General features: G+C 38.6%; 1 protein-coding gene across 1 annotated transcript in view; it reads right to left on the reverse strand.

The window, feature by feature from the left end:
• Window positions 1-12516, reverse strand: part of LOC104942757 (arf-GAP with coiled-coil, ANK repeat and PH domain-containing protein 2-like) — a 37464-nt gene extending 24948 nt beyond the window's left edge. The window contains exons 1-5 of the mRNA XM_010768041.1: window positions 11974-12516; window positions 9079-9136; window positions 5834-5953; window positions 5358-5411; window positions 5118-5176 (exon numbers count right to left, since the gene is read on the reverse strand). Of these exons, the coding sequence (XP_010766343.1) occupies window positions 5118-5176; window positions 5358-5411; window positions 5834-5953; window positions 9079-9136; window positions 11974-12026 (344 nt within the window). The 5' untranslated portion in view covers window positions 12027-12516. The remainder of the gene's footprint in view (window positions 1-5117; window positions 5177-5357; window positions 5412-5833; window positions 5954-9078; window positions 9137-11973) is intronic.
• Between the last annotated feature and the right edge of the window lie 549 nt (window positions 12517-13065).

The following is a 13065-nucleotide window of genomic DNA, read 5'->3' on the forward strand; positions in this document are numbered from 1 at the left end:
TTATTCTGAAATGGACCAATCTGCACAATGACTACTTTTACTGTAACAGAGTATTCCTACACATCTGAGTACTTCTACTTTTACTCAAGAACAAGATCTGAGTACTTCTACTTTTACTCAAGAACAAGATCTGAGTACTTCTACTTTTACTCAAGAACAAGATCTGAGTACTTCTACTTTTACTCAAGTACAAGATTTGAATACTTCTACTTTTACTCAAGAACAAGATCTGAGTACTTCTACTTTTACTCAAGAACAAGATCTGAGTACTTCTACTTTTACTCAAGTACAAGATCTGAGTACTTCTACTTTTACTCGAGAACAAGGTCTGAGTACTTCTACTTTTACTCAGAACAGGATCGGAGTCCTTCTCCCACCTCTGAGTAAAATACTTGATTGAATGTACTTCAAACCAAAATGTATTGTGTTTTCTTCAGCCTCTGACGTGTGAATAAAATCCATTACAGAAAGTACAAAAAGCCGTATGGATGTAAACAACATGATAGTATAAAAAGTTTAAAATACGCAGACCGTATATTTCACTCATATTTCATCCGCCTGACTTTATTGTGATTAGTCGTGTAAATAAAATGAGATTCTGTTATTCTTTTCTCCAGGTAATTTACATTTATATTGAATTAGTGGCAGGCTTGGTATAGAAGAGGAAGAGGAGGAAGAGGAGGGGGGGGTTATTATTCTGCGAGATTACAGGCAGATCTCATCTCCATTGTGTTGCGTAATTAAGGCGGAGGAGGGAGGATAAAGGAGGCCAGATGCTCACATGAAGCACGTTTAAAAATCAGAGTGGCCTTAAACACACCACGCATTAGAGACATGGTGGGAAGTACATTTCCTCAAGAACTGTGCAATTTGGGGTATTTCTACTTAGTTTTTCCATTTTATGCGACTTTATACCTCTACTCCACTACATGTATTAAGTTTGAGCTATTTTTACAAAAAATGCATCTCGAAAAAGAGTTTTTTTTCCCGTTACCTTATTTTGTGTAATCAGCTACTCCCCAATCCTATTATATATAAATATACATATTGCCTCACACCTGTGGGAGCACCTCGACATTAATGCAGATTGTAAAACCAACCGGAGGATTACTGCAACACTATCCTTCACATTTTCTTTGTGACATTTCCTAGGGGGTGGCTATTTGAATTAGGCTTTCAGGAGGAGGGTTTTTGTACGCTGCATGTCTTCAAGTCTGAACGGAGACAATTGTCTTTGAATATCTTATTACCACAGGACCTCCATTTTGACCCGAGTCGATTCCTTTGTACGGAAAGCAGTTTGGAGTGTGTTAAGGTTGGAATAGGCTGCCGTAAGTGCTTTATTTTCCTGCTGCAAAACAGGTGATTTATGTTGCTTTAGTCCCAGGCTTCTTTATATCTCAGAGTTTGCACATCAGCTTTTTTTAAATTGACCCCTTTGCGAGGAGAGAGCAGCACCCAGAGGACCCGACAGAACACGGGACAATTGGTGGCTTTTCTCTGAAAGAAACGACTAATCCCAACCGGCATTCATCCAGGGTCCAATCAGGGGAGCTGGATTATACGTGTGTGTGTGTGTGTGTGTGTGTGTGGTAGAGACATCCAGTGTTTGTGTGAGTGTGTGTATTGTGTGTGGTAGAGACGTTCAGTGTGTGTAGTAGTATGTGTGTGTGTGTATGTGTATGTGTATGTGTGTGTGTGTGTGTGTGTGTGTGTGTGTGTATGTGTGTGTGTGTGTGTGCTCTTTCCCTCGACAGTGGCTGCTCATGTATTCTTATAACAGTTGTGGTGTCGTAGATCAAATCAGAAGTTTGTGTGTGAGTGTCTCTAAACTCCTGCACTTCAATATTTGTGGCTAATTTAAATATTTTATTTTATTATTTTCAGAAACAATGCAGATATAAAAGCACAAATTATGTTTTCCATGGTTCATAAAGTGTCTGGCGGCTTCACGCTAACTATCTTTCATAACATTAGACTCAGGGACAGGAAATCACAGTGTGTGTCATATTATATTTGGGAAAAGACTGCAGGACTTCCTTTCCAATAAACCAATTTCATCCACTTTTATGTCAATTAAATGATCATTAATCACTTTTATGATTAAAATAAAGGAAATGAAGGTTCCCCTATCAGACATTCAAAATAAATATCATGTTTCCACGCGTGTACCTTGTCATGTGGTCAGTCTTTCTACCCATTTGTCCAGTATTTGTAATTCCTATTGAGGAAATTAGCCTTCAGACGGATGATGTCATTCTGCCTTTAGTGAACAAGCAGTGACCCCTGGTGGCCAAGAGAGGATACTACACCACTCTCCTTTTGGAGGACTTAATTAACTATTAATGATGATTTTTAGGCAAGTAATTAATGCATTAAAATGACTAGTTACTAGTTGCCGTTACTTTGGATTACTTAGATATAAAATGCAATGTAGACAAATGCAAGAAAAAATCACTATGGTGTTTTTTGTACTTATTATGTAAGACAACAGAGCAATGTGACCTTAGAAAAGAAGAAACCAAGATATTTAGGAACAGAAATGTGTCCTCTGAGTTCTCCTTTAACTAGAAACAGAACATGTTATTTTTTGTGTTTGTTTACTACAGCACATGCATTAAGATCATCCATATCATTTTTTATCAAATCTGTTGGTATAACTGTGAACATAACTTGTTCACAGCAAATAAAAGCAATATACAGATTCAATTTAGGTGATAAGAGTAGAGTCACTGTTTTAGTTTAATGCGTGAAATAAAAGCAAACACAGTATTTATATTTGACCTACTGCTCTTAAAGTGTTTACATGTGTACATATGCTGCGTTATATATGATAGTATGTTAAAAATGTACTTCTTTCCTGCTATTAAATCACATTGTTTAGTAAAGTAACAGTAATCTGATTTATTTACTTAACTGTAAAGAAATACAGGTACCTTTTGTTTTTAATCCTGATTACGTAATTCCTATGATTGTCCACTCGAGGGCGCTATTGCACCATAAATAGCATTACTTCTCCCGCAACACCTACCCAACTGCGCATGCGTCACACTACGTTGAAATCAAACGCCGGCATCCGTGTGTAGATCCTAAAATCATCATATAATCCGTAATAAGATAATGCAGCTTGTTGCTATCTATTAATTTAAAAATAAACACACACTGACAGAAAGAAACCAATAGAGACAGGGCTGATACCTACCTAGCAACAGGACAGCCAATCAGAACAGGGTTATAAATATATTAAATTGAAGGAAGGAAACGAATATATTCAAAATAGTCAACCCCACACACACCCCTGACTTGTCTCTTAGAAAAATATGCAGCGAGTCTTGTGTAAATAAATATAGCCCCAAGCACATTCCTGCAGAAACACTTCTACTTCCACACACACACACACACACACACACACACACACACACACACACACACACACACACACACACACACACACACACACACACACACACACACACACACACACAGAAAAATCCCTTCCTCTCCCTCAGGAGGTCACCTTGCTTGACCTCAAACTGGACTGCCGCGGCTAGTTAGCATCATACATCTAATAGGGCGGATGGGTTATGGCCCATAGAGTAAAGGTATATTTAAAAGGATGGTATAAAGATCTCTAATGGATGATGTATATATAAATGTATATATACATACATTTATACGCTCTGATAAAAGCCCTCATCATTACAGCTACAACATCAAGATGTAAACCGTATTTAGTTTTGTCTTAATGTACAATATTTAATTTTATATTCTGTTATTGTACATATCATATTGACATGCATATAGACTTATTGCACTATTTAGTATTTGTATTTTTGTATTTTATTATATAGTTAGCATTGTTGGAGGGGCTCAGGTCTACACTGCAGCTTATATGACAATATAAAACCTTTCAATCTTTGAATCTTGAAAAAAATATATAACCAATTAATTTAGAAAGTGGCTTCTCTTATGCTCACTGTTATTTAAGATTATATCTTTAAAGCAAACTTTCCAAATCCTTTCACATCTTTAGTGTAAGCATACACTAACAACCATATTGAAACCCCTGGTGTTAGCATGTGATCAGTATGTGGAGTTGTTACATCAATAGTTACACATTTGCATTTTCGCATGGCAACCGTTCTCAGTGTATACGTTGTGAGTCACACATGGCACAGTGTGTGTCAGACTGCCTCCACATGTGGTTTGCCCAATATGGCAGCGTTCCCATTGGCTCTGCATGTATTTACACAAGCCTCCCCCTCTGCATATAAGATACACACACAAGTACACACACACAAGTACACACACACANTAAAACACCATCCTGTTTAAACCACGTCAAGGATTATTACTGAAACAATATTTTTCTAGCTTTTTCTCTTGCGGGTTTATCACAAGGTGAGTTCCTTTTTTTATTTCCTGCTTTTTAAAACACATGTGCTCTCCAGTACAGGTTAGCTCTGAGTGTTAGCGAGGCTTGCTAATGTAAACAAAGACGTCCAAAACACGTCAGGCATTGTTTCTGATAGCAACTTTCTGTGGGTCCGCTGCCGAACTGACGTCAGTTCGGATGTAATCTGTATCCGCTCGTTGTACACCCGTTTTTAAAAGATTTGGGTACGGAGGAAAAGAGAGAGGGTTTTATTTTCTGACGCTGCGTGAGTTCCCCGACGCACCGGGGACACATATTTATGTATAAAAGACATCACAAAGTGCATTTTGCATGATAGGTCCCCTTTAAACTTGGTAAAAGGATTTTAATGGCCCAACAAAGAACCCATTAAATGTTCAGAGTGGATCCAAATAACGGAGTGGATAGGGTCGATGATCTCCAAATGCCCAATTCAGTTTTTTGGGGGATGTTAAATGGTTATATGAAATATGTGAGCCCAAAGGATCAAAGCATATCACTGGCTATGAGACATTGTTTCTCTCATCTATTCTACCATATCATTACCAGTAATAAGCACAAGACAAAGCACAAGAAGAAGTCTGATGAAAGGATCATAATCCCCAAATTGAATTCAATGTGTGTGCTAATGGTTAGCAGACATGAGGTGGAGTGACTCAGCCTGAAAAAGTGCATCTAGATGAAGAACAAAAAGGTCTCTCACTCTTTCACAAAGTTCTGCAGCTTCGTCTTGACCGTCTTCTGTGTGGTTTCAATCACTTCCTAATAAGGGAAAAGGAGACAGAGACACATGTATCGCAGTGAGCACAGATAACTGGTAAATGTCAAATGTGTTCAACAGTGAGCTGAAACCTTGTTTGACCACAAACTGCTGTGGATAAGAAATGGAGATGGTGGTGTCAAAGGCTGAGAGAATCAGACAGAAAGACACAGACAGACTCACCTCCTGGGCGTCCAAGATGATAGACAGCTTTTTGGAAAATTTGTCCAAACACTCCTGTGGGACAGACATCGTAGATTAAACTCTCTTCGATGTTTTGCAGCATTGTCATTTCATTATATCTCTGTTAAGTAGGATGGTGCAGATTGTGATCACGGTTCCAATTTAGTCTATCCAGCCTCATTCAAACCCATGTTGTGCCAAAAACGTTAACTATAGAGAAAATCTGTTAAAGAAATTAAACAAAGTAGTATATCCCAGATTGTATTAAAACGTATGATAGTATAATAATTACTGCAATAGTCAATAGTTACTAATGTGTGCTTTTCTTCTCCTTAGTATTGCTTGCATTTTGTTTCCTTCTATGCCGCTTTTCAGTAACACTGTAAATGTCTGTGGGACTAATAAAGGAATTCTGATTATAATTCAACTAACGCTTTTTCAAGTAAATGTGACTTGACATGTGTGGTTTTTTTCACCTCCATGGTCTTTTCCCCGGAGCATTGGTGTCCCAGCTCCCGCAGGCCGTTGACGAAGCTCTTGCTGGTCTGGCAGTAGACTCTGCCGGCCTCCAGCATGGCATGGCATTGTTTCACAAGCTGGATGACACAAACATGCAACACCACAGTCAATTTCATCCTGAATAAGAAAACTAGAACCAATTAGGGTGACTAATGGTTGGTCATAATCAGTAGGAATAATTAAACATTGTGGGTTATTCCAGGGGTCCACACATTAAAGCAATGAAACATCCAGATATAGAGTGTTATTGTTGTAGGGTGTAATTACTGTGCATGGTGAATATTACCCCTAGCTTTTGTTAAATGCTGTCTGGAGTTCATTGAACTGCATTACAGCTTGAATGTAAAGGATTCTTGGTTTGAATGCTGCTTTCTAATTTATATGTGAGAGAAACATTTAAATTGATGTTACATCCAGGTTAAAAGACAACATTTGTACGGGAGAATAGAGCTGTATTTAGTTGAAGTCAAACAAGCTGTTAACATGATACTGACACATCATCTCATTTTAGGTTTGTTTTGGCTAACGTTGAAGCTAAGACCCCATTTACACGGGAGCGCAAGCGCAAACGGACCGAATTCGTTATCAAAAAAAGTCTTCCGTTCACACGCATTCGGCTCATTTAACGTGTCCTTTCACACGAGACCATTGGAAACACTGTAGTACATATGCCGGGCCTGTAAGTGGCGCTGTACTTCTGCCACAAATTACACCAAAAGCAGCGAAGAAGACCCCGAGCATGGTTGCCATGGTTGCCCTTCTGTTTATGCCCCGTTGTAGATTTAGCAACATGTAGTTCATGTAATTCTCCATGTCCACTTGTTGCTGATGGTTGTGGTAGAGGAGCTGTAGATTTTGCACTAACATCTGTAGCATGGTCAGTAGCTAGTGACCATGCTACAGCAGTGAGCAGCAGAGGTGGGGCTATGGCTTCATCGTTATCAGGAAATGATCTATACGTACACACTGAGCCGTTTGCCCCCCCAGAGCGTTCCGTTTGCAGATCTATCCACCTTGGGACCCGTTATCGTTTGCGGGTCCGTTTCCGCGGTTCCTTTACGGCCTCGTGTGAACGAACGGGCTATACGAAAGAGAAAAGTAGCAGATACAACCCGTTTCGTTCTTGTGTAAACACCGCCTAAGAGTGGCCCGTTTACATAGCCAACACACAAAGAGAAACATTAGCATTCATTTAATTCATGTTTCTGGCCACCTAATAAGACTGATAAAACCTGAAAGTCCAATATTCACTTATCTTTTAACTCTGTTACGGTATTTACCAAATTCTAAGTGAATTTGCCGGCTCTTTAGCTAGCTTGTTGTAGCTGAGTTTGAATAGTGTACAAAAGCAGTTAACACTGTGGAATATAAAGTTAAAAAAAACTGAAAGTAAACCTTGCCTTTCCTATATAAAAACCAAGCCAAATATGTGGAACTGAATTTAAAGCAGAAGAAAAGGTTTAAAAGGTTAAATACATTAAGAGCCATGATCCACCCAAACAGGTGTTTCCACTTATTGTGTTGATTAGACCTCTTCTCAGAACTGTGGTAACGTGACACAGACTGCACTTTAGGAACGATTATGTAAATGTTATCAGAGGAAACAACTAATTATTTATGTTGTAAATTAAAATGTGTAATGAAAGGAAGTAAACAAAATACCATACTGAATTCAGAACATGATGGTTTTTGAAGCTTCAGGCTCTAGCATGACAGAAAGCCTAGCTTATGCTGGCTAATGTTAGCAAGTTTCAGATAGATGTTGCTGTTTTAGCAACATGCTACATTTTAGCATGAACTGTTATCTTGTAAATGCCATTTGTGGCAACAGAGTACATTCTTCAGCAAAAGTTACATTACAGTTGAATGCTCCTTTTATTTGACACCTCTCTCCTCTTTAGTTAGCTTAGCTGTGCCTATTAGCAACGTACCTTGCCTTTCTAGTTTGTATTTCTACATTGAGTTTGATGACCTTGTTAATCCCAGCACAAGGTGTTAATGTGAATATGAATGAGCTTTTAATATACTAACGTTTATTTTAGCTTGTCCAACATTTACCCACTGCTTATATCCGATAAGCCACAGTGTGTCAATAGGTCTGTTTCCACTGAAGACATTTTGACATGTAGGCTACTTCACATGAATATTTCCATGTTATGCTACTTTATTCTTCTACAGTTACTTTGCACATTAAAATGTAGCATACAGAACATGTGTTCAGTTTGTTGAATATGGGATAGATTAAACAACCATATAGAAGTTTTGAATCTATCTCTTCTTTGACTACAACATCAACATGGCACTTTTGAAGGAGATTTACTTCTCGGTAATATCTTTACTGACCTCTTACTCCACCATGGTCTAAACATAAGATTTTGGTAACTTCTCTCTGAAGTGTCATTCACACCTCTAATTCAATTTCTGGCAATAAGCTGACATTTATCTTACAGTCTGTTTCTCTTCGATGTCTGCAATCGGGCATGTAACGGCATGATAACATGTAGCGTGGTAGAAGCATAGAAAAAAAAACAAATAACAAGTTATACTCTCTTTTCAATTTGAATTGAATGAACTGACATTTTAAAAATATCTCTTTCTTTCTTTGTCAGTAAGGTCAGAGTTCAGCAACAGAGCAACAACACTGGATATGGGAAGGACTCTGTTATTTCTGCTGAAGGGCACTTGTACAGATAAAGGCTGCCCGAAGGGTTTGAACCCAGTTAGTCCAGTTTTTTTAACCACTGCATCTCCGTGCTGAACATGAATAATTCCCTTGCATAACACTTTGCAGGGATAGTTTATCGAACAAAAAGGGACATTTAAGGCTTTACATCCCATGCTTTCTTTTTCTTTTGATAAAGGAACAGAAACGCAACCCGTGACCCATTCTTTAGAAGAATAGATCTGAAACTGTATCATGTATTCACACAAACACATAATGGGGAATATGTTATCACATAGAAGCAGAACAAACCGTAGCTCTCACTGCTTTGGGACAATGATAGGGAAGCATCTCCTGCAGCTACTTCCTGCTCACTGTCAGCTGAAAAATACCTCAACAACCGCCGCCCACCTCTCACTTCACTACCTCTACACACGAGCAGCATGTAACTGATACCTTCGTGTGTGAAGTACTGGAAACCTTTTCAGACAGTGACTCAGTACGATATTATAATGGAGTGTGTAGGTCTATGTATCTCACCTTTTCTAATCGGGTCTCGAGTTCACTCACATCGGTTTGGACAATTTCAATTTCAGCTCTGAAACAGACAAATACAAAAAATTACACGTCAAGTCTTGAGGTCAAAGGTCGTGAAACATTAGAGAGAGATCAATGCCAAACATTTTGCAATTTTACAAAAGCTAAATTCCAGTGCAAGGTGAAACTAATACTAAAATGATCAGCTAATTAGTTGATCAGACATGGACAGATATGAATTTAAAGCAATTATAATAATCTGTTAATTGATTAGTGTTCGTTCATTTTAACCACTAACTTTATTTAATTTTAAGCTAAATTATTAGACATATCATAAGGATACTTCACAAGCAGTATGTTCAAAAATCTATTACTTTAAAAAATGTTTATCAACTCCAACAAATATATATATACTGAACCGATGAACCAATAATGAAGATAATAATGATTGTAGTCTAAAAGTATAAAAGAATGGGGATTTATGAAAATGATAAACGTCTGAAAAGAGTTCAAATGTCATGAATTCACTCAAATTCAAATTAAACAAATAAATTATCGCATAATTGTTTTTTTATGGTTTAACATAATGCCTGTGCCTCAATTTTAAATTGTACATTTCTATCTTCTCATATATAATGTATCATTTTGAAAAAATGATACATTATCCCTCAAAGCTTCAAGTAATAAACCCATTGAACCCTGAATATTGATACCCTCAAGGAAGCTAGAGCTTCCCAAACTGCAATGTCTCATGAGATGGAAAATTCCTGTGCATCTTTTTATACTCACGTCATTGGAACATTATTGGTATTTATGGAAACCTGAGGTCTCGGGCAGCACTTCAAAATAAAAATGTCCGTGGATTTGAACAGGGCTTAAATGGAGACTCAGGCCTCTTGCAAGTATTTAGACTTTAGAGACAAATATCCAGCATGCTTTTTGCTCAATAATGGATTTATACAGTTAGCACAAAAGCTTCCCAGAAGTCATGTGCAGGGCTAGTTTGAAGTTTTTTGGTGCAACAGTCATCTGCCTCTCGTCTCTCCTCTTACTAACAGCTCAAACATGTGGTTTCCGCCGCCTTCCACCAACAGTACAGAGAAACAGACAGTGAGAGAGAGAGGAAGAGGCGAGACTGAGTGGAGAGAGGAGGGCCTGAAGACACAGTAACTGTTTGTGTTTTCTGTGTTTGTTAGTGCGGGGATGTTTGATTCAACGTCTGAGGTCATGTCCTCTTGAAATACGACCAAATGACAAGTCAGCTAAGGAGAGAGGGAAGGAGGAAGATGCAAGATCTCTCCATTGAAGAGGCACATTCTGTTCACATTGCTCTGAGCAAGTGTCACAGCAAGAAAGCAAATGAAGAAAGTGCTAAAGTGAAGTTTCCGCCGTGGTTCTCCCCACACTTCCTGCCTCCCCTGTTGATCACCTCTGCACATCTCGCCTCACTTCCTGTTGCCCCCCCCACCTCGCCGTTTCCTAGCAACAGGAGGCAGCCCATTTGAGTCCTGAGCTGTCAGTGCAAATCTTTTCTGTCTTCCTTCACATTCTCTGCTTACCTGTATAGGATTGACCGTGTTTGCATGCAAGTTCACTTTTTCCTTCCCTTTCCCTCTCACTGCTTCTTCTGCTCTCGCCCTGACTCGAGACCTCACTGTTGCAGCTGGCAAAAGTCAAACTTTCCACCACTGTGCAAGACACATTCGCTGAATAAGGCCAACAGAGAAAGAGAGGCCGAGGCTTTGGGACGGGAACATGCCAAATCAGCTGGAAGAGAAGACAGCAGCTACTGTGACTCAGGCAGGATGCCAACAGCCATCAGGGCACACCCAAAATCTGCCAAGTCCTCTCTAGAGTCGCTTGCAAAACCAATTTAGAGACACTTCCCTTTTGATTACACCAGATGTTGACTGTGTGTTGAAAGAAGGTTGATTGAAGAATCTAGCTGGCATGCAGCAGATCAATATTGACAGCATTTAGGAACACTAGAGGCTTTTAATTACACTGTGAAGGCTTGAAGTAAGTCAAGTCAAGTGATATTAAAACTAGGGCTGCTCGATTATGGCAAAAATCATAATCTCGATTATTTGGGTCAATAATTGACATCACGATTATTAAAAACGATTATCCATTTACTTTGAAAACATCCATTTATTGAAAAAAAAATGTGAACAGTATGTTTTTAACAGTTTATTACCCTGAACTTTAAGTATAATTCAACTGAAAAACCAATAAAAAATAAATAAAAAAATTAATCGTTTTATTTCGATCATGTTGTTTTCATAATCGTTGCAAGACAAAATCGTAATTGCGATTAAAATACGATTAATTTAGGCTTCCGGTATGTCAATGACACGTCAAAATGCAACACAGAGCAGACCTCAGATCAGGGGGGGGTTTAGCCCTGAAGGCCTGCATTTAGCTTCTCATTCCCCCTTATCGACCCCTAACACTTGCTATGATAGAACATGGCTTGACCTAAGACCCAAAGATGCTGCTGACCAACACAATTGACTTTTAAGGGAACATTTAATGCCTTAAAAGTCATTTTTGGATACTTACGCGCCATTTAAACAAGGCTATTGCATGAAAAACCTTCCGAAAAAGGAATATAATTGGAAGTATGTTGATTTTGAATCAGGATAATGAGGGTTTGGGGCTGCTGACTGTCAAAGTTGACTTCTTAGGTAACTATTTAATGCATTAAAAGTCATTTTGAGGCTTCTGCATAAAAGACCATCCGAACAAATCCAAAAAATGAATACAATATGGTGTACGCTTCTTTTTTTGCATCATTTTCAATTCCAGAAGGTGATTTGACACACTTTCTGATGTGTCGTTGCTTCATTTTGATTGGCTACTTCACTTTTAGCACTAAAGCACAGGTGAAACTCTTACCTGAAGCGGGGGGAGTCTTTCAAACACTCCTCAAAGTCCAGTTTGACTGTCATCCCTGCGTTTATAGTCGCAGATCACACTTTTCTGTATGCCTTTGAGTCCTCAGGAAGTTGACAGCAGCCTGGCGCAGAACACACTGAATCCTCCTCGCTTTTTTAAGGCTCCTCACCGGCACTTTTTACTCATTCTTCTCCCTCTCGGAGCGTTTTCTTTCAAAAGTATAATTTGTATTCCTTCCGCAGCTCGTCCTGTTTTTGCTTTTTCTCTTCTGAAGGGACACCGTGTGCCTCGCGCATCCGAGGAGCCACAATACCACTTGTGAATGAAAGCAGCTCATATATGATCATATCATTATATCCTGGGAAAAAGAAAGCAAGTTAGTCCTCGTTTCCGCTAGAAAGGATGCTGCACAAAGTTCCCTCTGCAAGGAAGTATCCTTATTGATCGATAAAGGTGTGTATTCCCAAATAAATAAGATGAAATCAGACCGGTTGATGTTTCTCCTTCCAGAGACTGGAGTACTCTCTTTATCTTTCTCTCTCTCTCTCTCCCTCCTGACACACACACACACACACATACACGAGGTCCAACCCCCTCACACACACACACTATTTCCGGGTTTCTTACTCATGGCAAATTGTGGTAGGAAATTCTCTAAATTAAAGGTTACACTAAAAAGTCTCTAATATAACTTTGAGTCTAAATCTACTTGGTGAATCATATTGAAAAATGGAGTGTAATTATGTACTTTTCTCTGATAATGATATCATTCTACAGTAGGCACGTGTGGATTATTTGGTTTCTGCTTTTGCTGCTTGTGTATTCTGCTTTTCAGCTTCAGTGAAGTGCAAAACACATGCAGAGACTGGGTGTGTATCGGTGTATATTCTTGTCTGGCAACCTTCTTGTTTTCTTTTTTTTGAGAGGTGAAAAAGGAAGTAAAGTCTTCTGAAAATGTATCTATCTAAAGTGGAAGCTTATCCTACGAAGATAAGGGAAATAAATAATGCAACATATGAAAGAAACACACTAGGTGAAAACAAGCATAAGTGAAAACTATAACTTACTTAATAAAAATGATGAAATAATGAA

Source organism: Notothenia coriiceps, unplaced genomic scaffold (genome assembly GCF_000735185.1).
Source record: "Notothenia coriiceps isolate Sejong01 unplaced genomic scaffold, NC01 NC01_scaffold00005027, whole genome shotgun sequence".
Taxonomy (NCBI): domain Eukaryota; kingdom Metazoa; phylum Chordata; class Actinopteri; order Perciformes; family Nototheniidae; genus Notothenia; species Notothenia coriiceps.